The sequence below is a fragment of the Pelmatolapia mariae genome, linkage group LG2, assembly GCF_036321145.2.
Source record: "Pelmatolapia mariae isolate MD_Pm_ZW linkage group LG2, Pm_UMD_F_2, whole genome shotgun sequence".
Taxonomy (NCBI): domain Eukaryota; kingdom Metazoa; phylum Chordata; class Actinopteri; order Cichliformes; family Cichlidae; genus Pelmatolapia; species Pelmatolapia mariae.
Window position 1 is genome coordinate 34565584 of NC_086228.1, and position 24025 is coordinate 34589608.

At 41.0% G+C, this 24025-nt stretch overlaps 2 protein-coding genes across 2 annotated transcripts; one reads left to right on the plus strand and one right to left on the minus strand.

Annotated features, from left to right (window-relative positions):
• Nucleotides 1-506: 506 nt before the first annotated feature.
• On the minus strand, nt 507-19329 carry ints6l (integrator complex subunit 6 like). The gene is made up of 18 exons (XM_063499437.1): nt 18769-19329; nt 18572-18649; nt 13576-13725; nt 10116-10205; nt 9740-9923; nt 9495-9623; nt 8649-8812; nt 8184-8336; nt 7811-7943; nt 7343-7437; nt 7157-7267; nt 6362-6577; nt 6116-6242; nt 5844-5986; nt 5521-5752; nt 5061-5441; nt 2763-2856; nt 507-2354 (listed from the first exon to the last, which is right to left on the minus strand). The coding sequence occupies exons 1-18, from the start codon at nt 18877-18879 to the stop codon at nt 2255-2257; spliced, it is 2691 nt and encodes an 896-aa protein (XP_063355507.1). The 5' UTR covers nt 18880-19329; the 3' UTR covers nt 507-2254.
• A 694-nt stretch (nt 19330-20023) lies between these two features.
• Nucleotides 20024-23622, plus strand: mospd1 (motile sperm domain containing 1). The gene is made up of 6 exons (XM_063487898.1): nt 20024-20163; nt 21534-21819; nt 21928-22003; nt 22092-22312; nt 22662-22823; nt 22943-23622. Exons 2-6 carry the CDS (start codon nt 21663-21665, stop codon nt 22972-22974), a joined length of 648 nt encoding a protein of 215 aa, XP_063343968.1. The 5' UTR covers nt 20024-20163; nt 21534-21662; the 3' UTR covers nt 22975-23622.
• The last annotated feature ends 403 nt before the right edge of the window (nt 23623-24025 follow it).

A 24025-nucleotide genomic window follows, 5' to 3' on the forward strand; every position in this document is an offset into this window, starting at 1 on the left:
TCGCAGAGTTGCTGATGTGTGATTGGCTCGCGAGACATCTCCAATAACAAGCAGTTGAACAGGTGTGCCTAATAAAGTGGCTGCTGAGTGTATATGCAATTCCAGCGTTTGCAGGCTTTTGTAAAATTACAATTTGTTGTAATCAATGACAAAGGGTCACCAAGAAAATAGGTCCAGCTGCCGTGTGCGTCGCAGAGCTCTGCTCCACAACTCCATCACTCTGTCAGACACACACACTGAAAGTGTTGTGTCTGCAGCATTTGCTCAGTTTAAAATTGAGGCTTTACAAAAGAAACAGACTCTAGAGACTTTATGGAGGTTAAACCAAAACTGCTTGAATAAAAAAAGATGAAAGTAAGCGAGCTGTGTGCTCATCAACTGTTTAAGTCTCTAAAAAAACACCAACTTCAAGCTAGAACTACACAGTCTGACGCACAAAACACCGTGGTTTAATTTTTTATCATTTTTTTTATTTTTTTGTTTTGATAAAAAAAGAAGTAGGTTCATAAAACTTTCCACTTTGTATATGTATTTTAACAGTTTACAAAAATGGCTTTGAACATTTGTCTTTCAAAATATTTCTTAGACTCTGAAATAAGCAATTTCACAAAAATAATCTCTATTCCCTATGAACATTAAAAAGTAGTGTACATCTGTTGTAAAAACAAGGAGAACTCAGGAGGAGCGCTGACGCCGGGTTCATCTGAAAAGCAGCAGAGGAGAAATGCAAAAGGTTCAACTTCAACAAAAAGGTGACTGCTGGATGCAAAACTGCGTTACGCTGGGGAACCGCTGGAGCGTTTGAGGTGTGAGGATGACTCGGGCGTGAGTGTGCGCCTGTGGAGTTGCAGGAGTGACCCATGTTGTATTGCTGTGATGGCAGGTGAGAGGAAGAATGTGCCTCGGTCACTAAACCGGTAAACACTGCTGCTTCTGTGCAACTATCACAAAAAAACACTGATTCGGCTACTTGGTGCTGTCCTTCAAAGTCACGCTTTAAAAGGTTGGAGCTGGTTGTGGGTTCAGAACATGTTGGGAGCTGCCATGAGTGAGGCATATGTGAAGTCTTATTTAATGCTGTTTGGGGTTGGGCAATATGGTCATATGCACACTATGAGTTTGCTATACCGTTGACTCAAATCTATTACACACCAATACTGAACACAGTATTTTCCATAATGTGCAGCCTTGTTTGCAGCCTGCTGACTGATTTAGCCATAAATACACATTTCTAATGCATTCTCAGAAAAGCGACTCTATATCTCTACTAGGGGTGGGTTTAAAAAACTCGCTTTTCTGATTCAAATCGATTTTAGCTTGAATAACACCTTATCGATTCATTAAATCCTGAATCGATTTTTAAATACAAATGTATTTTGCCAGCAATGTCAGAATCTCCGGTTAAAGCTCACAAAACTATTTCAGCAACCACCAAACAGCTAAAACAGCAAATGAGAGCAGGTAAACGGATTCTGCACAAAGCGCGGATTGTTCAGCCGATGGCACGTACACAAACACGCTGTCGGGGCTGAAAGCCGACATCTCACAGATTCTGATGCTGAAGGTTTGGACGTCTCAAATCTCTGTTTTCTGTTACTTCCACTTCTATGGCACTCATAGTCTTATTCCCATATTGCCCACCTCTGATGCCAGTGCAACCACTAATAATGGGGGAATATTGATCAACAGTAACATGGACAACAAAGTGCATCCTGTTGCAGATTTAACACAAAAAAATATGAGGGTTTGTCTTGCTTCTGGACAGTATTTCTCCTTCCATCCATGAATTTTCATGAATGCACACTTTATTACCCATAAAACACTTTTCAGACCAGCTGAAGAAGGGCCTATTTTGTTTTGTTTTTTATTTTTTAGCATAACTATCCCAATAAGCCAGTCTATCCATTGCTCTGCTGGCTTACTGTGTTATCTGTCTAATGGAGTGTATGTGTGGTTTCTGAGCAACGTTCCCATACAGACAAAAGCCATATGGGTGTTTAAGGCATCTGTCAGAGGATTATTTTTAAAGTCTCTGTACTCATCCCCAGTGGAGCTGCTCCCCAAGGCCCCTCCTCTGAATAAGCCCTCTGCCTCTAACAGGATGTGACGTACAGCACAGGGACTATCAGTGCATTTGTTCCTCTCCAAAGCTGGTTTCCAAATCGGAATTTCCGAGGCTTGGTCTAGAGGGATGCCTCTCTTCGGGTGGCGATGTCCAGCCGGCAAGAAAATTTAAGCAAAAGCTGCTTTGTCACTACCTGCCATGGTCATTGGGAAGCTGTGGTGTTGTTTGCTTCTCCTCCAGCTCCGCGAGGGCGTTCTCCAGCTGCTGGATCAGTACTCGCTTCTTGAACCTGTTCGGGACATGTTTAGATGTTACTTTGGATCACAGCGACGACTTTTCAATAACAGGAAGAACAAGGAGTCGTGCGACATCAACCTCACATGAAATCAGTGTACGAAGAGGCAGAACAGATGAATCCACAGATGAACTGTGGCAAGGTGTTTGGAACAAGTGCAGTTGTAATGCTGGTGGCAGCTCACACTATCGATTTGATTTCCTTTTCCAGCTTACTGCAGTAGGAACCTCAAACTTTATCAGAGCACTGCAGATGAATTCGATTCAAAGGGCTATGAAATGAATGCCACTGAAGCCGCAGTGCCTCAGAAACACTGAACTCACTGTATGTCAGTGCAGTGACGCGCTGTTTAACAGGCTTGTCCGGGGATTTCAAAAGATTCAAAGCCGCTCAGTTTCTTACCTCATTGCTTCTTTGATGGCGTGCTGGATGAAGTACCTCTGTACGTTTGGCGGGCCTTTCACCTGCTGCAGTAGTCTGAGTATTGCATCATAGTCTGAGAAAAGGCACAAGCACAAAGGTAAGGAAGTGGTTCAAATGTTCCCAGTACGTCCCCAAATTAGAAATAAAAATAGTCAGTATTTTACATTTCTCTGCCACCTCTGACTGATTTAGCTCAGAAATCAAAAACAATTTGGGATTTATATGAAAAAAAGTTTTTAAAAATGTGTAAACGTATTGTTAGTGTTGTATTACTGGCCGCACAGCTGACAGATCCATTATGTTTTATTTAAAAAAAAAAATACTGCAATGTTCCTCACTGGGTGCACATAGACTGTAAATGGGCTACAGCTACCTCTTCTCTGAGGTAATGAAAAAAAGCTAAAAATCAGAAAACTAATCCAATTTTAAAACATGTGAAAGTGTGATATGATCAAGCGTTAAGGACAATCAAGCTTTGACCTTTAACTTTACCCCCATAAAGACGACATCTGACAATAACTCTAACAGACGCCCAAGGAGAAAAGAGTTGTCATGTGGTTGAAGAGGTTTAACATCCGTTTCATCCGAACTTTGAACTAAAAGGAAACATTTTATCTTAAAAGAACATTTTAAAGGCACAGCAGCATAATTCCCCCACCAACAATGACCAAAGACTGTTTTAGAAAGTGCATCACACAGTCTAATTACCTTTTTAGAGCATCTTCATCTGGGAGTTCACATGAAAAACTAAATGCATGAAAATCAGCAACCCTGAAGTCTCAGCAGATGACTAGAAATCAGCTTGTGCTGAAACTCATAATCAGATGATGAATACGAGATTACGAGTGGTTAATAAGTATTAAATGTAAAGAAGACTGTCTCACTGTGGCAAGATTTAAACATTATGGAACGAAGCTGTGCAATAATCACGATTATTTCATTTCAAGTACAATTTTGGCTTCTAACGATTAGTAAAACAAAACAAATGATTACTGTGCTGCTGTGTTTGGCTACGACGCGCTTGCCTTTCAGTGGACCAACTTCCTGATAACCTCTGGTATGTTTGGTTCAGTTCACATTTATTTACTTTTCAGTGAAGTATAATGCAAAGAAATTCACTGTTGAAAGGACAATGTTTTCAAGTTCAATAAATCCACTGTGATCGGGCACCGGTTTAGCTCAGTGTGTTGAGCAGGCCGCGGGTTCGAGTCTGACCCGCGGCCCTTTGCCACGTGTCTTCCCCTGCCTCTCTCTCTTTGCTGTCCCTTCCTGTCATTTCTTCACTGTATCTGTCAATAAAGCTGAAAAAGACCCAAAAATCAATAAAAATCCACTGTGATCATTTAAATCACAATATTGTCCAGAATGTCCGACCGTTCACTAGAAACACTAACACAAATATTTTAAGCAAACAAAAAAATCTGAAAAGGTTTGAGGAACTCTTTTGAACTTTCTACAACATGCGATTGAAGAGAACGTCGTCTGAATAACTCCGTGTTTCATGCACTTGAAATTGATCATTTTTATTTGAATTTAAATATTTCTTTTTAAAACTTGCACTTTTTTCTAATAAACTATACAGACTGTCACGCATCAATCTTAGTTCTGTGTTTTGCTTCTGCTTCTTTTCATATTGACAGTCTTTCTTTTGGCTATTATTAATATGAAGGCCTTTACATACTGGAAAAATATGTTTTAGAGACTCACCAATTCTTAATGTAGCCGTTCACACAGACCACATAATTTTGCTGGATAATTTTTGGCATTTTTTCCAATCAAGCTTGAATTTTCCGATTTTTTGCAAATAAACAGATGTGACTAATCAGGCCACTGCATTTGGTAACAAGTGACCTCGTAACACACACATACAACTACTAAAATAATATTATTATAAATCAGACACACAGCTAGATGCTGCTTCAGGTCAGTTAGCTCTCTGAAATGATTTCACAGCTCCCAGCTCTGCTAACAAGAGATCAAACTGCCCACTGACGTCCTGAAATATGTACGAAAGCGGCCGTGATGCAGTTTCATCTCCTGGATCGAACCCTGAAGAATTGGATGAACTGAGAATCTGTTTCTTCCTTTTCTTGTTCAGAAACATCAGGACCAGCTCATCGTGGTTTGATGGAAACTTTTCATAAAATCGTAACGCTTATGTTTCACGGCAATGCCAGAGCTGAAAAATTCTGAATTTTGTGTTGGTTTTTTTTGCAAAGCACTCTTTGTGTAAAAAATTTTAATTATGATATTGTTCAAAAACAAAAATGTACTCACTTCGTCCGGGTTTGCGGACCTCCTTGATGACCCGCGTCCGCAGCTCTGCCAGGTTGCCGTCTAGTGGAGCTATGAAAATGATCTCAGGCACTGCCGGCTCAGCGTCAGCGCCATCCAGCTGGCTCTGTGGACTCAGGCGTTCACAGTTGTGCTTCTCCTCCAGCGGCTGCTCGTTTAGATGATCTTCCACCAGCCTTTCCTCCATCGTACCGAGGTCCTCCCCGCAAACTGCTGCTCCTGTCCCAACGTTCTCCTCTAAACTCGGTGAGGATGTATTCCCTGCCTCAGTTTCCATCTCTGCAGGCCAGATTTCCCCAGAGTCGAGCACGAGAGCGCTGTCGCCATTACTCTCTGTGACCACCATGTTGCTGCTATCCACTCCTGATGATGCAACAATAAACAGCGTGAGCCTCATATTCACCACCTTCAAGTGTACTTTGTTATTACCTGCGCATCTTACCTTTGTTCTGTGGAACCGGTTTGAGGAGGTTCTGCTGCCCCTGAATCCCTGCTAGGTTCTTCCCAATCACCACATGGTTGGTGTTCCCTGATGGTGTCTGCGGCCGCCGCAGCAACGGTGACATGCTCCGCCTTCTCTTCACAGTAGCACCCGAATTGGAGTCACTGGAATTTCCTCTCTTCTTATTTTGAGGGCCTGCTACAAACTCATCCGCCTCATCGATCATCATCCCCTGGGAATAACAGACAGACAGAGGAAACAGTTACACAGTGTAAGGGCGCAATACGGAGTGAAGACATCTGTGTGCAGCTAAACTGCATTACCTTCTTATCCTGCTTGAAAGGATTCCCAAATGTGTGCAGCCGTTTAGGCTGATCGGGGTCAATCTCTCTCAAAGGAGACGGCATCATTTTTAGGTACTCCTGATAGTTCCCCATCTGAGCCACTGGAATACTGTGCAGGGAATCTAACAACCACAAAACGATGATTTCATGAAATGTTGTAGTAACTACACTGGATTCCAGCTGAAGAAACGCATGATGCAAGCTCATTAAGTTGTTGCCTCCCACTAGCAACACACTGCGTATTGACTTACCTTCATCTTGCCCTCGGATCAGTTTTAGTGACGTCCGCAGCAAATTGGAGCGCATTCGTGTGAGCTGATCCAGGAGGTTCCGTCTCGGGATGTCGTAGGCATTCCGATAAGCTTGAGGCTTTACATCCTGCAAACACATCTAGTCAGAAAGAATCCTACCAAATACTGTACACGCTGTGTTTTCCCTCTCCGCTGACAGAAAGTATGCCACACACTGCACAAAGTGTCCGACTGTCCTAAATCTACCTTGTTGAGCAGGACGATCTGGAAACCGGCAAACTCTTTGAAATTAATGTCCGCCAGGCGAAGGGGCCCCTCCCCCGTGATTCCCTGCAGCAGCTGCTTAAAGTCTCGCCGGTGGGCTAGAGAAAGCGAGCTGGAGTGGTTCTTCACCTTTATGCCGGTTTCCTGCGGAGCCTTTTTCCCCACCGACACAATCAGACGATCCGACTCCATTTTTGCCTTCGAGCCAACAAACACAACATCTCAGTATGAGGATAACAAGCAAAGTGAAATGAGTGAAATATAATTTGGAAGACATCTCTCCACTCTGTTTCTTGGCAGTCTTTCATACAGATCATTTCAGCCACAGATAATCATATTAAAAAATAAGACAAGTATTTATAAAGACTTTATATACTCATGTAGAAACTCTTTTAGCTCCACACTTGATAGTTAAATGATGGTTGCACAGGACTCATAGCTGTATAGTCAGCACCTGCATCTGCAGCAGATGGTGAGACTGTCACTCCTGCAAATATCCAGTCAGTGTGCATGAGTTTCCAAACTATGACTTGAATAATACTTCCACTTAGACGCCCCTGCTTGATGCTTAACATATTCTTCAAACTAACAGAATAAATAAGATGAGAAGCCTTTGATGGAACCGGAGGCCTCACACAGCATCAGTGCTCGTTGTCTTTGACAAGTTTATAGTTTCAGTTCAGTCTCCTCAGCGCTTGTGTCGTTTAGTCTGATCTCTACATTTCATCACGATCAATAAAACCACACAACCTGTTTTACTGCCTGGAAGTGACTTACCTGCTGGCTGAGCTTCTTCAGGTAAGAAATGACGCTGTAACTCAGTCCGCAGTCCATGGTGTCCGCGATAAGGTTAGGTGCTCCCATCATCCTCAGTGCCTTTTTCAAGGGCTGTCAGAATTTAAGATGTTAGTTACAAGAAAAACACAAGAAAAAGGCAGCATTAAAAATGTTGCATTCATTTACCAGGAGGTAGTATGGAGGCATCGTCTTCAGGTACATCTCAAAGGCCTGTCGCCACTTAAGGTTCGGTTTTAGTTTGTGCACTTTGAAAAAATCGTCTGCAGGGAGAAGGAGAAAATGAGGAGTGGGTCTGAGAGATTTTAGCATCTGCATCAGTGTCCAGCTGCAGCAGACCCACTGATCCACATGCATCAGTACTGAGGATGATGATGGTAAGTCTACAACAAGCTTTAAAACACACATAAATACCCAGACAATATTCATGTCTTGTACAGAATTATTAAAGATAAACCTTTTAATGATGTTCTGTGTTGTTTGCTAGACTGATACTTGTCATGACTGGAGATGATGAGGTGTCCCAGAAAAGGAGAGCTTTTAAATATAATGTCAGCTCAGGCCTACTGACCCAGAAGTTGTGGTTTTGTTTTTTTTAGGCCACCCTAAAGACAAATTTACTACAATATGTCTCACCAAGGAGTGGGAGAAGGACTGGGTAGTTGTACGGCATAACAAACAGATTAACACAGGTGAGAGTGGTGCTGGCTTTAAGGTAGCCAAAAGGATGCCCCAGGTCATTCTGCTTCCCGCTGCTGCTGACAAACACCTGAGGACAGCAAGAGAAAACATGAAGGTAAAGCAGAGCTGCTAAAACTGAAGCCAAGCTGTATTCACAGAGCTTTAATGGCGTGACCAACAACTACTTCACAACAGCCCAAAAAAGGCGAAACGCTATGATGAATTTAGCAAGTAACCTCATTATGTCTGGGTTTCTAGAAAGTCCCCGAGGCAACACCTGTGACTTTGTAAACAAGGCGATGAGCGTTGTTGGAAGCATTTACTCTACCTGCCAGCACATGTGTGGGGACTTCCTTTCCAGGATGTACTGGGTGAGCGGAGAGGGCTCCAGTTCATACTTGTCGAAGGGAAGCTTGTCGATCACCATGGGTTCACAGTCCACGCAAGAGAAACGCACCACGGGGTGAGCAGTGCGAGGTGGCTGCGAGCAGCGGATGGAAATGAGCAAACTGTTAGGTGTGTTTGTCTTTGATACACAATCCTCTGACGTCCTTATGACAGCAGTATATAACAAAGCATTAAAGTTTTACAGGTAATCACAATTATACTGGACGGTTACTAAAAGGTCTTACAGAAAAAAACTGGTGCCAATAAAAGAGAAAGGAAGTAAGAGAGTTTGCGTGTCCATAAAGCTACACAATACAAATATTGACATATAATCAAGCACTATAAGATGTAATCTGAAAGACAGACTAAGAAGGCTGCTGAGGTATTTTGAAGCTTCTCTGCTCACTAGGGTTGGAGAGTTCTGGTCCGGCCAGAAGGACTCTGGTATGGGCCAATGCCCGACTGGCACCCCAGTCTTTGGGTTTGGTCGCACATAGATGAGTTTGTGGCAGCTGTGCCATGGCTGTGGGCTGAAGGATGACACGGGCCGACTTGAGTCCACAGAGTTATCTGGAAAACAAAAAAAAAACAATAAGCAGGCTGATACTAACTGTTCTACTTGGCAGGGATGAACCTGACGGGCAGGATCACGCCACGTTGACTGATATGAGCTAACAGGCAAATAAGAATACGTTTGCACGAACGGGGGAAAAAATAACAAAATATGCAAATGGGAAAGAACAGAATTTGATTTTAGTTGATCACATTCATCCAAACTACATTCAACAAGGAAACTCTAGTTTCTCTTACACTCAAAAAATGATTCTTTGCCCTCTTAAACATGAAGCAATAATTTTAAATAAAATGCAACTTAAATATATCAAATCAAAGGTTTATTTATCCAAATAACTAATCATTAAGGAAGTATAAACTCACTGTATACCAATCAAGTAAATTTAATTTGGCTTGATTTCATTAAATGTAACGAATTACACTGTAAATGGAAAATTTACATGTGATCAAATTACGTAAAATCAGCATTTTGGGCATAAATATTTTTTTGAGTGTACCATTAATATGATGTTTAAATTAAATTAAATCACCAGTTTATAATAATTCTCTGTACTTGGCCAAACTAGAAAATGCACTCAGTTCTCCTTTAATTTCATTTGCTGTGTTTAAAGTTTAAACAGGTGAAAAACTTTATCCTGGGATTTGAACTTTTAATGGTCGCTGCGTTCTGATCACTCACCTTCCCCAATTGGAGGCGGATCTGGGCCGGTTTTTTCAAAATTAATGACAACACCGCTTTGAACCTTTTGGACCAGAGACTCCAGACACTGGTTCAACATCCTCTGTGTTCGCACGCAGTATGATCGCCCTGAGAGGAAAAAGCGAGACACACGCCGATCAGGCATAAGAGAATTTATTGTGGAGCTCTACCCCAAAGACTGCAGACACACAGTGAATGAATGAAAATAGGAAAACATGACAAACCTCCAGTAACTTCACACATCTGGGTGATTGCAGACTCGTCCGTGGGGACACTACCAAGTTGCTCATTATCTGGTGTAGCTGCTCCTGGCAGCCTCAGTACCAATGCAAACAGACGCTGGTCCCAGCGAAAAGGCTCTTTGGTCAGCTCGCTGCCAGCCAAGGGAGAATTCAGAGGCAGGTGCAGCTACACAGCAGACAAGAATGAAGCAGGAGAGCAAGTTAATAAGTGGAAACGCAAAAGGTCGCTCGTTTTACAGATCTTAACCCTCAGATGGCTTCAGCGACTCAACTTATGACATGTGTGTACAACAGACCCAGCTGGAATCACTGTATAAATACTACATGGTAGTGCCACTGCATTTGTTTGTGCTCTCACCTCATCTGGCACTCCCGAGCTGTGCGTGAGCTTGTTCCCATCAGTGATGGTGATGATCACAGATGGCTCGAGGAAGAATGGGTTGCGGCCCTGAGAGGGAAACGACAACATTCAGCAATTAATTCCAAGTTCAATACTAAATGGAAAAAACACTGAGGCCATTTATTTTCACTACTCTGACTTCTTTTTTTTCTTTGCATTCCAACTCACTGTTCAGGGCTCTGTGGATGAAAAGGATCATAAAATTGGTAACACATGTGAACCTAATAGCACAACCGTTACACGTTGCATGCTTCGACTAATTGCAAAATGCTGGTATAACGTTTAAACAGACATCTACAAAGATGCAGGAATCATTATGGAATTACTATCCCACAGAAACTACATGTAATCTTTTTCTTTGTGTGTGGGTGAATCTGTAAGGTGCAAAGCATCCGTGTGTTCCTTGATAATAAGGACAGAGGCCTTTAGCACTGCGCTGCAGAGGTCAGCCTCATCTAATTCAAACACACAGAGAATGCTTAAGTAGATTTAAACGCTCCTGATGCACAGAACTCGGGTCACTGCCCGAGCGTAGTAATCTATCTGTGCCTTAGAGCAGGGGTTTAGAAAAAAGATGTACTTGACGAGAAGATGACTGGGTTAACTGAAGCAAGGTCGAGTGGATTAGGCTTCAGTCAAAAGTCTCTATTCTCCGTGTTGTCTCCAGGTACATGATGTCTTCCTCTTATTACTTCAGTTACATTTAGTCCAACTTAAGTCTTAATTTGGGTTTAGCCATAAAATGTCTCGGTTATAAACAAATACCAGTCGCCGCTATTCATTTTTGTACTTTTCTTTAAAAGTTAAAATGAGTAAAATCCACATCTCCTTTCACATTATTCTGGTAGACCTGCCCTTGGTCACCTGATTAGTACATCAGCAGCTTAAACAAGCAATCCTAAATTAAAACATCAAAAAACATACAGGGTAAAATCAATTCAAAACTACATCAGTGTGTTAAAAGCACTATTGTGTCCCATAATTTCTTTTTAAGACAATGCATTTATATCACTGACTAACAGTTTAAAGCAATCACACAAGGGCAGAATGTGTGAATCCATTTTCCACCTTCAACTCGACAAAAGCTGTGAACTGCATGCAGATGCATTAAACAGTAGGAATGTACAAGATTAAGACTGTGCATGTCTCCGGTGCTTAATCAATTCAGGTTCCAGAGTGCAATAGGTTTAAAACATTTCCTACATGATAATATGAGGCATGGTGTAAAATGAGACTGTCGAGCACACCGACACTGTCACTAAAACCTGCCATAAATGTTGCCATAAGACAGAGTCAATTTGTCGAATACATCCAATATGTTTCTGATAATACAACCATTACCTGTAATAAAGTGTCATAAATCCCACATATGTTCCTTTCTAAACAGACAGAAATTCATTTATATAATTTGCACTCAGAAACTTTCTTGTTCTATATGAAGATAACCAGAATACAGCCAGCTGGCAGCCAGTTGAGTCGAGTCCCCTCGAATTGTGCTCATTTACCAAGATTCAATCCGACTAATGACAACGTGTTCTCTCACTGCATTTATAAACTAAACAGCAATTATTTGCAAACCTATGGCCGTGTCTCTGAGAGCGACTGCAATCAGTCAGAGTCAGCCTGCAACTGTTTGCAGAAAAGTTGCCTCCTATTAGGCAAATATTGATATTCCATGGTAAGATATCTATTATATATCAAAAATATCACATTTTACTTAATAAAATATCAATATTTGGTGTCTAGTATTGTTACAATATTGCCACGCAAAATATTGACTATGACTATGACACAGACTACTGACTATGTTGTCCTGATTTTTTCTCCCCTAGCAGACAGTACCAGATTCCAGTGTGATCTGGTCACAGTCCTGTGTTTCTGGTTTCATTTATAGGCTGATATTCAGTGGGAGCCAGTATGTGAGCAGGTGACAGAGAGGATGAGAAGAAAGAGAGATGACTTTTTTGATGAATGTGTGTGCAGATGTAGAGTCGGAGCACAGGATGGTGGAAATGTGATATACAGTAAATGGCTTCACTCAGTCAGATTTCATCCCAAACTCCAAGACGTCATGCACTAACGGGCAACTTTAACTGCATCAGTCAGCCCCACTACACAAGATTCCTGTGGTGAGACACTCAGTACTGTTGAGTGAGGTAATTTCAGACTCATGATTAACGGCTCATTCACATGAAAGTAAAAGTAGGACAGCAACCTCCTTGTGAATAGGAAAAAAACTGTTGGTTGCCTGATCACTGCACTCAACATTTTTGCTTATGGAAAAAACTGCAAGTAGTTGTAGCAACTTCTTTTTTATCACAAGTAAATTGCATAAGTCATCTGGTGGAGTACCTGTCTCAAAACCATCAGGATCTGATTCGGACCGACTCCAATCACTCTCAGCCACACTGTGGAAGCTTCACAAATAACTGCTGTCTAATTTATAAATGCAGACAAAGTGCCAACGCATTGCAATCAGTGTGAGTCTGTCTACGCAACACTACTGTGACAAGTCTCTTTACAATAGGAGACTTGCCTCAAATGGTTGCCAGCTATAGGGTATATTCCGATATAAAAGCAAAGTTGCTCTACACCTGTATTACTCTGCAGATTAATCACCATCCTGCAACACTTAGACCACTGTTTCTGAATTTCTATTTAAGATTGATGACATGAATACGTAGTTATTGTAAATTTCTGTGTATGTAGCACTAACAAATTTGGGATTTTTCCTGACTTGTCACATTTTGTTGCCATATTATCACAAACAGACTGCAAGTAACTGAAGACTATACACAAAGAGGAACAAGGAAAATAAACCTCACACTACACACAATAATCTGGGCCACTTTTGCAGATCATGTAAACATAACATTGTGGTAAATGGTCTGTATTTGTATAGTGCTTTACTAGTCCCTAAGGACCCCAAAGCGCTTTACACATTCAGTCATCCACCCATTCACACACACATTCATTTGATGGCAAGCTACATGGTAGCCACAGCCACCCTGGGGCGCACTGACAGAAGCGAGGCTGCCGGACACTGGCGCCACCGGGCCCTCTGACCACCACCAGTAGGCAACGGGTGAAGTGTCTTGCCCAAGGACACAACAACCGAGACTGTCCAAGACAGGGCTCGAACCGGCAACCTTTCGATTAAAAGGCAACCTCCCAACTCTTGAGCCACGATTGCAAGTGCCAAATGTTAGGATTTTGCTTTACTAGACTTGATGTATACAACGTGAAGTGCAACAAGTGCGACTTTGCTCATGCGTACTGTGGCTCTCCCTATGAATGAATCTGGGGGAACATGGATGCTCGAAAAAGGGCTTAAAAATTAACTATGCAGTGTTGTGTTAACATCCATGACAAACAATGAAACAAGTTCCCGTTTCAATAACTCTGAAACCTTTCACACCTGCCCGTAGTTGTCGATTCCCGAGATGAGGCGGTTGAGGTTAAGCAGGTCGAAGGCGGTGCGAAGAGCGTGTCCTAATGTTGTGAGCCCGGACGCCTGCAGATTCTTCAGCTCGCACATGAAGGTGGCATGGTTCTCCTTCCAGCCAGCCTGAAATACAAGCAGTGCAGAGACGTGTGTTTAAGGCACAAGCAGTAGCGAAGGAGGTCTGAAGTCACTGTTCTGCATGAACAGCCACTAACCAAAAAAGACTCACACCCACACATAGTTAGATCAAGTCATTATAAGAAGAAAAAAACACAGCAAATTGTGTTCACTGAAAAGCTCAAACTGACCCTTTGGTAAGAGGAGTTTCAGTTTCACTGACTCTTTGCACCGTGGTGTAATTGTAACTATAAAATTTGATCAGGTAATGTGAAGCTCTGGAAATAGAAGATAATATTGTTGAAACTCACACCCACGTTTGAGCTGCAAGTTGCCTTTCAGAAAAAGTCTAATTTCATACATGACAAGCATCCAAAAATACACTTCCCAGCGCTGCCTGTCCTCCGTGACAGAGAGATACTGCCAAGAGAGGATGTGAGTGTGTAACTGCTATTGGACTTTTCTCCAGCGGGGTCAAGTGCTTTACCGCTGCAGATTCATGCTTAATCTAAGGATGACCTGCAAGCTTACCACTTCCTTTGCTAGGAGAGGGAGGGGAAGAGACAGAGAGAGAATTAAAAAAAAGAAGCTTGAATTGCTGGGATGAACACGTATGCTTCGAATCAAGCCAGTGGGTAGATTTTTGGATTAACATGAGATATGATTCCAAAGCCACGATTTAGATGGAATTTCTACACAGCACACTGTTATGTGAATGACATTAGATGAATGTTGGGCAGTTATACAAGAAAACCTCACTAAAAACACTCAAGAGGGTTAGCAGCAAAGTAACCCAGACACCGATCATCCCCGATAGAAGTGTAAGGCTTAGTGTGCACTCAATAATTCAGACTACAGAATATTTCTATTTTCTTCCCACCCAACCTCATCTCTCTCTCCCTCTGCATCAACAATTTATTGCTTCTGTAACTGTGCAATCAGACTAGCTCCGTTCACTATAACCTTGTCCTTTATCGTAATCCTCGGCACACAAAGAAAGCAATAAAAGAGGGGACAGCAACAAAGACAAAGAGAGGAAGAGCAGGATGAAGCTGAGGGTAGACTTTAGAATGAGGAAAAAGCACTTCAGCACCTGGGTGCTTCTGAGTGCTGGGGGGGTGAGAATCATGTTTTGGATTGTTTTAATCTATAACTGGTGGTGAATACTGTGAATACAAGTAGCATAATCTCAGTCCTATAGATAGCAATATAACAATCATATGAAAATTACACACAATATTTAATAAGATGAGATCAGGGTCATTTCCAACTTCATATTTTTATACTTTGACTTATTTTAGAACTGGTTATTAATCGATCAGTTAATTTTGGATTATTCATTAATGCAGCTTTAACATGGAACTTCAGAGTTCAAAATACTTATACTGGTCCTTGGCAGGGGCTTTCATTTCATTCACGCTCTAAAATAAGCAGTTTAAGACCACCTCCACCTTAGAGCCAACTTTCTTCTGATTGGGCGCCACTCACAAATACAAGGTTTAAAGTGCAGGTAGGTGTGGCTTCTCTATTCAGACGGAAAGCCATGTGCCTGAGACAACAGGCAAAATATCCGGTCTTTAAATCTGACGTCATTAGCCATTTCTGGGTCCAAACTTCTCTCCAGGTCCCAAAGTCAAAGGAACACTGCAGCATCACTGAGAGTTGAAAACTGTCTAAATTCTTTCATCTTTGGAGGATGAACGCTAACTTTTTTCCACTCGATAAACATTAACGTGAGGGTTCCCGATGGTTAGGGACAAATGCAATTGCATGGCAGGATGTTGCAAACGGACCAAACTTCAGTCAGGAGAACAACTGAGATAATCCATCCACAATATGAGGTTAGTCATTAATATACTGCTGCTGGGCTGTAGTTACATTGTAAGGTTTTAAAAACTGAGCTTTAAAATGAACAGTGGTAATAAAAACCGAGAGAGGCCGACAGGGATCACTGACTGTTTTTAGGGGCTTGTTCAGATTAAATAGAACAAGACACAAAGCATTAAAACATGTTAAAAACACAACAGCCTTAATAAACGCAGAGTAGTTTGGACCTGGAAGCAGGGTTCATACGTCATCACTTAAAGACCGGATTGGAGATATGAGCTCACTGACATCATACAGAGCCGCTGTTAGTGCCACCTTTACCATCACACTTGGTTATTAATTGTTCAGTTAATTTTGATTACTGATTGTGAGAGCTTTAAATTGACATACAACTTTTATATTGTTTTTAAAAAATTTTTGTTTCTTTTTAATTTTATCAAAAGTATAAAATTCCCGTCATCCTGGAGTCTGAAGCCTGACCTTTTGCCTCAATATGAGCTGCAGAGGTGGACAGAGATGTGAGCTAAAAATGGTCTTTTGCCTTATTTTAATATGAAGGTCAATGAAGAGAAAGAGCCCATCTTCATCTTTGTAGTAGTCATCCGAACACACACACACACACATATATATATATATATATATATATCCAGCACTGCTCATTATTAAAGAAAGACCATTATTAAATAACATTAAATAACAAATAACATTGGATAACAGATCTGGGTTTACCTGTGTAACACAAAAATATCTGCAAGCAAATAACAGAATTGTATATGTGTTGGTGTTGATGATATAAAGTTGGTCCTAGTGATGAAGTTCACACAAGTTTTGGTGCCAATCATCAGATAGAAGTTATTGTTTTTTTGATATATGAATGCAAAACCCTCCAAAATTATGATGTAACATATCTGTATTTCAACTAACCCAGGGTTTTTCAGTAATGTCCAAAAAAGATAACAAAAACTTAACACTGATATTTCTAATTCTTTTTAAAACTGGAGTGTGAAAAACTAGAGATTTTTACCCACTCTGCAGCTATTTTTTGCTAATTCACAGTTTCAGATTCTTTTTAATAGAATATAAGGTTTCCAAATAGTGGGAATAGATTTTATTACATAAATATTTTACTTAGAGCATATATCATATGACCATATGACTATAATCATTTTTCTTTATCTTAATAGGTTGTGTGTGAAGTTGTCAAATTTGTCAGAAAAATTATGTAGTGCATAACTTAAGTGATGCAACAGCAAATGCAAAAAATCCTTTACCATATTCAAATGTTTTTTTTTACTTCTATATATTTCATGCATATAATATGGCTGCAGGGTGTAGCATCAGTAACAGCAAATGGCATACATCGCATCGCTTATACATGACACATTAATATGCATGAATGAGAAATTGTAGCTGTATGTTTTACTCACATAAATGTCATTTTTAAAAATGCATGATTTTATAAGTACAAATAAATTGATATTGTGTAAACTTGCACTTTGTATTTGCTTCTATTATCCCATCCAAACTGTTGCTGTGTTACTTAACACATATGAATTTTTTATTTTTTTAAACTTCCAAATATGCCAATAGAAAAGAAGTTTACTGGGTTAAACCAAACAGCTGCTAATTGTAACAGACATTTTGTAACAGGAAAACAAAAAATTCTGAGCTGCCTATCTTCACTACATTTTACAACCTGTTTCACAAGATGATAAAGTTACAGAAGAAATTATAAAAACTAGCATACTGGCGAAATAATAATTACACAGTAGTCAAAAGTATAACTAGATTAATAGTAGTGAGTTGAATGTTTTAAATTTAAATGAAAACTTGAATTAGTTTGAATAATAAATAATGATTTTAAGTATATTATCCAAATGACTGGGCATATAAAGATGGAGCATAAAATATTGTGTCACATAGTTTGCATTTAATTATCATGAGATATGATTTCAGATTCTCACTTCTGGTTTCAGTGTCTTTAAAAACACCGCTGCTGTTTGAACAGTTCAGAGTAAACATTAACTCAGCTTTTGAGAGGATTATAAAGAACTGAAATGTGGAAGTAATTTGTCATTGCACTGTGAGCTGAGCGGTGCTTTCTAACATATGCTTTTGTACATTTATTAACTCTTCAGCTTTGAGCATTTTGCTTCTTGGTCGTGGGGCATGCAAACTATTCTGTTTTCTCCAGGCATTGATGGCACAGGATGGAGTAAGCTCCCTGCACGCTGTGTTGAGTAGTAGAGTGTGGTTTGTAGACAGAGTTATGGAAGCCTGGAGAGACCTAATATAGTGTAGAGAGCAGCCACTGAAGAACACCAGGGACCTTAGGGGTTCATGTGGATTGTATTTTATTGGGAATGAAAAGATCAGATGGAGATATGTGTCAGGTCATAAAACATGTCAATAGATTATAGTGAGGAAACCTTTGTTGATATTAACCCCGTGAAATGATCGCAGTGATTCCCACGTTGTATTTCTTATTTGTTCCTGTGTGTCTGTGCATGTATGAAGACGATTGCTCCTATGCAAGGACATGACGATCACTCGTATCGGGATGACAAATAATTATAATATGAATAATGAGAACATGAGCGAACTCATAAAAATACAAAAAAAAAAAAGAAATCTCATGATGAAGAGGGCTTATCAACTTTCAGCCCAGATTGGCCAATGGCAATGCGTGACTGATGCAAGGGGCGGAGTAAAAAGTGATCGGCGGGCTCTTTGACCAGTCTACACGTTGTTATATTAAAAAAAGAGCGACGTCATAGCTGATAATAAATCTCCACGCCTCCATCTCAACGCCCGAGACTTTTCTCAACACAAAAGCAAAATGTCTGCTGGATGTTCGGAGGCAGTGCAGCTCCGCGTTTGCCAGTATTTGGAGCACTAATTTGCCGTTTTTTGCCACCGGGAAGCCGCCCAACACTGACTACAAACCAGAAGGACAATAAAATCTCACTGACAGAAAAATACGAACGACTTGTAAAATGTAAAAATGGCATCAGTTGCTAATTACCTTCACTCCGTATGGTGGATCATCGAATGTAACTAGCATGTACCTGTCGCCTCTACTAGCCGGGTCTCGGGCACGCAGCTGTCAAAAAAGAAAACCAAAACAACATATATTAATTTTGACCTATCTTCCCCAAGGAACCCTAAGCTAACCAAAGGTGCATACGTGCTGAAAAAGGTCGGGGTAAAATCATTATTTACCTTCATAAAGACCTCAACCGCGCCTTTAGCAACGTCCAGATACGTCGTACCCAAATAAGTGCGCTGATTCATAGAGGCGGACGTGTCTAACAGGAAAAGTAAAATAGGCATTTTAAATGTAAAGCCGCAGTTATATGCTTTTCTAAAATAACTATTATCCACATATGACCTATCGTGCAGCCCAACAGTTCACACATGTGTGTATATATTTGTTATAATAAGCCCCCCCTCCAGTAGAGGGCCGTTGCCTCTGCCCTCTCCCTATCTGCCTTTCTAGAGCTCTGTCTCGGCTCGCGCTGTTCAACTTCTGCTCCTAACCGAATGGAACGCCCAGCTCCTTTCAGTGCGACGCCATTGGCCGAGTCCGATGGGAATGACCACGCCCCCTCAAGCACAGATATAACGAAGTCGAAATGGCTCGTGAGTACAGTTTGTCAGTCTCCTGGTGTTGGGGGTGGATATTCAAAAGCGTGGTACAGTTCCCTCGTATCTGTGGTCCCTTGAGGCTAGTTTGAAGCCACATAACTGATTGTTGCAGTGTGAGAATTATATTGTTAGACCAGAAATTTCTTGCCGCTTGCGCCGTATCCCTCCCGCCCCATCACAACCTCACACGCGCGCGCCCACATATGTGATTCTTTTGCTGCGTTCAAGACGTCTCAAAGGCTCCGTCCTTCTGACTAACGTAATAACAACGCATGTAGTTACATGACCTTGTTAACTAAAACAACAAAAACTGGGGAAGAAACTTAGACATGCATGCTTGAGTTTGCAAATACCACAGCGGGAAAATAATTCTCGCTACCGAACCGTCTTTTTTGTATTGTTTGGCCGTAATGATGGTAACTCCGACAATACTGAAGTCACAATAGTGTGCTTCGATGCTACCATGATATTGAGAAATAACGGAAAAATTAAAATTACAGTAAGTTTTAAAACTTTATACCAGCAGTGTAGAAAAATACCTCATGCCTGGTGGAAGTTTAAAACAGGCTATTTCTTGTTTTCAGTTGGCCTATTTATACGTTATATGCTAAAGAAAACCATTTATTGCACCAGGAAAGTGTGAGTATACTTTTGAGCACATTTTTTCACAGCAGTTATGTTGTCAAAGCATTCTGCAAATATAATTAAATTATGCCTGGGGGGTAAAGTTTTCTCTGCTCCGATCCAAACGTTATGAAATTGTAATAAACACGTTAGCCCGCGTGCTGGCAGAACATTTACGTTCTCACGTACTCGCCTTCTGCCATCCCAGCATGCACCGCGAGGTCTGCAGTACAATTATTCACAAAGAAAAAAAAGGCTTGAGGAGCAACAACAACAGGGTGGGAGCAGAAGCACAGATCTCGTTTACAGCTCTAACGTTTCACGAACCCGTGTGCTGACAACAAGGTAAAGTTTCACTCTGACTTGTTATTGAAATTAAATAAATCTGCGCTTTGCTTTCTGAAATGACACCGCGTGTAAGACAACGTTTAAGAGGCAATTTGCTATCAGCTGGGTTTTCTTAGCCGGCTAACGCTAGCCATCAGTATTGAACACCGTTAGCATTACAGTGAAAATGTAATGCTAACGAGCAGAACAAGAACATGTTATACCATCGGTATTACTTAATCATGGGCACCGTATTACTTTAAAATCACAGTTGTTATAGATTTATGTCAAATATTCAACGAAAAACCAATTTCTGGTGTCTGTTTAAGTTGTTACCTGTGCTTTAAAGGCAGCTTTGAGTTTATATACACTAACGAAATGCTAAAGAAATCTAGATAACTTAATAACATATCATATCTCATATACTGAAAATGACTTCTCTGCATCGTGCTTCAAATGTAGTGATTTTATTGTGTTTTTCTGACGTGGAGCAAACAATACGTAGAAAATAAAAAGTGTTACGACACCACAGGTCTCGCTCCTCGAGCTCTTCCGTTACCATGTAAACACAAAGGGCCACGTGACCAGGCACATGGAGTTCACTTTAACTTTGTTTGCCTTTAATAAAAAGTTGTACCAATGAAATTGCCTTAGCTTTCTCGCTTATCATTAAGTTCTGAGTTTTGTTTCAAGTACTTGCCTTTAAAAATACACGTCGCGTTAAAATATAGCACGTGTAGGATTATCAGTATATAACAAAACATTGCTGTGCTCAAGTTTTAAAGACATGGGTTTAGGTGGTTTAGAAAAGGTTTTAATGTTTATCAATGTAAATATCTTATTACACTCTTAAAATTAAAAAACAGACTAAACTAAAAACATTTAGATGAGTCTAAAATACTCGTTTTTTTAATCACACAAGTGATATAATTTTATTTTTTTTTGCTTTAAATTGAACAGAGTAAATCTAGAATCTAATTAAGTTATAAGTGTTTAAATGTACTTTTAAATATACTAGAATATCATAATAAAATGAAGAAGGCAATGGGGGTGGGGTAACTTTTGTTGGCGGGGGATGGCTTCACTCTTTGTTATGCAGTGGGGGTGAAGAAACAGGGTGTGAACCCACAGAGGTGGGGGAGAAGCTAAACAGACAAAGCATCTAAGAGGTGGGCAGAAACTCTGGCTGCCTTCAGGTCACTAAAGTAAACAAACAGGCACAGTAAAGTGTAAGGTAACTAGAAGCTATAGGAGATATATGAATAAATGAAAGAAATGTATTACCACTACACTATTACTAACCTATTAGAGTTTCATAAAATGTAAAAGAGTGGCAGGTTGTTGCCTCTTGGTGTATTTTGCGTTTCATCACTTGTGTCTCTTCACAGTATCATGTCATGGCCCTAAGGAGCTGAGAGTGGGAAGTGCTGTTCACCTGAAGGGAGCTCACAAAGCTTGAGAGTTGCTATAGAAGAGTTGGCGGGGCCTGGGCAGAGGGTAGAGCTCAGCGGGAGCCAATGCAGCAGCAGCAGCATCGACCGCCGGAGTTGGTGGGAGGAAGCCTTCCCGTGTTCGTGTTCCCCAATGAGCTCGTCTTCTATGCCGATGATCAGTTGTCTCACAAACAGGTGCTCACGCTCTACAATCCCTATGAGTTCGCCCTCAAGTTTAAAGGTCAGTGAGCAGATCGAAACAACATCTCTGTGTTTATGTATAATTGTTATGTTCATTTGTCATCTCCAATCACATGGCTACGTCGTGTATTGTTTTCTTCGTTGTCAGTGCTGTGCACAGCGCCAAACAAGTACACCGTGGTGGATGCAACTGGAGCCGTCAAGCCTCAGTGTTGCGTTGATATGTGAGTTAGTTCACGCTTTGGTGAACCTAAACTAGCAGATTGATTAATTTATTGCTGTCTGTACGGCTAACTTTCTGCATCCACGCAGAGTAATCCGACACCGAGATGTGCGCGCGTGCCATTACGGGGTCTACGACAAGTTCCGGCTGCAGGTGTCAGAGCAGAGTCAGCGGAAAGCTCTGGGCCGCAAAGAGGTGACGGCCACTCTCCGTCCCTCTGCCTCACAGGACCCGCCTAGCCCCCGGCCCCAAGATGAGGAACGCCGAATTGCTGACAGCGAGTTTTTTGAACAGACTGTATTCCAGACAGGTAGGAAAAAGAGGGGAAAGCGCTGCTGTGTGAAACTGCCACTAGATGGAGCCAAATTATCACAAAATTGAATTGGTGAGCCTTTCAGGCGATATCGCTTATTCTAATTTTATTATTGTTCTTCCAACCCTGTGTTGCTTTGTTTTAAATAATATTCTTAATTATACCCACATTAATTCAGTGCCACATAATCTGCTGTATGTTGTTATTTGGCCAAACTTTTGGGTCCCCCTTCAGACTTAAATGGAAGCAGTTTAAGTTAGTTTGGTAAATTACCAGGCTTTTTCTGAGTTACATATGTGATTGCACTGAATAAGTGTGTTTATTTGTGTGTATGTGACATTTGCAGAGAGCCGTCCTGTTGCTGGAGGACCCAGTCTGTTGACAGTACTGCTTGGGCTGGTGTGTATGGCTGCCCTGATGCTCCCGACACTGGGGGAGCAAGAATCTACTGTGCCTGTCTACCTCCACTTAAGTGTTAACAAGAAACTTGTAGCTGCTTATGTTCTTGGTGAGTAAAAACAGAAGGAAGTTGCATGTTCAATTCTCAAGCGAGAACCACGCTGTTTGTTTTGACAAAGCGTGCAGTGCAGTTTATAATACCCGGTGTTATTTCTTGTCATATTTTAGGGCTTCTTACAATGGTCATCCTACGCACATGAAGTGCCGTGAACCGAAAGGAGGGAAGAAAAGAAACAGAAACATGAAGAGAATGTTCTCCCACCAGAGGCACTACTATGAGTAAAAAAAAGTAGAGCTGACAGCAGGGGGACAGGGGTACTTATTCGATTACCTCATCCTCTGAAAAATACATTTTACCATACTTGTTTTCAAATCTACACATTTGTGTTAATACATACACGGAACTAAAGTGAATGGGAAGAGCTGTCGTGTGTAAGGTCAGAGTGAGGGGAGCTGTCCCTGAGATGAAGGGCCTGTGGAGAAGCGTGAGGCCGTTTGCTGTTGTTTGGCCTCACATATTGTCTGTAACTCTGTTGCCATTATGTGAAAGAAAGTGGTCATTTCAGTGTGAAGGAATCAACATGCAAACGCGGTACTTGTATATAAAGCCATTAAAGTTTTGTTACCTGTTACCATTATTAAATTGATGTTTTTTTAAAGCGTTTTAGAGTAGACTGAAGACTAAATGCTGTTCCTTGCATGTGTGGATACTTTGTATGAGTGGGCTTTAAGTTTGTTAGCAGTAAGATACTTCTGCCTGTTACCAAAGGAGGGATCTTCTCTTGAAAGAAGAATGGTTCGCTTGCCGTGCTTTATCAAATGTTTAATAAAGTCTCAATACAGCTGTAGTGTGTCATGTTCAAAGATAGATTCTGTTTTATTTTTTACACATTACATGTTGTGTCAGGAGAGCACACGGCACAGAACAGGACAATAAAGCTCCTGTTAGTTTTGCAATGATGGTGACTGAAAATAATCCCGCGGTCTACCTCAGGGGAGGGGTGTCATCTCAAAGCAACATGATTTGCAGCTGCTTGGGAACCAGTTGCCTCTAAAGCTGTAAATAAGGCAGAGTAATAACACTGAAGAAATTATACAGAGAGGGACGTGACACTTAAGAGAATGCTGAACTGAAATCTGTGGAAGCATTTTCCAGCAGCAGAGATGGTGGAGGATACGCATGCACAGGGTTGTCTGATGGCATGCAAGACATTATGCACACATCGTTCTATGAACTATTAAGATATTAAT

Coding starts and splice junctions, on each gene's coding strand:
- ints6l (XM_063499437.1), bottom strand. CDS start 18,879: ATGCCTATTTTACTTTTCCTGTTAGACACGTCCGCCTCTATGAATCAG. Junction 8,813..9,494: donor TCCGCCTCCAATTGGGGAAG/GTGAGTGATCAG, acceptor TTTGTTTTCCAG/ATAACTCTGTGGACTCAAGT. Junction 5,753..5,843: donor CTTTCAAGCAGGATAAGAAG/GTAATGCAGTTT, acceptor TGTTATTCCCAG/GGGATGATGATCGATGAGGC.
- mospd1 (XM_063487898.1), top strand. CDS start 21,663: ATGCAGCAGCAGCAGCATCGACCGCCGGAGTTGGTGGGAGGAAGCCTT. Junction 21,820..21,927: donor GTTCGCCCTCAAGTTTAAAG/GTCAGTGAGCAG, acceptor CTTCGTTGTCAG/TGCTGTGCACAGCGCCAAAC. Junction 22,004..22,091: donor CCTCAGTGTTGCGTTGATAT/GTGAGTTAGTTC, acceptor GCATCCACGCAG/AGTAATCCGACACCGAGATG.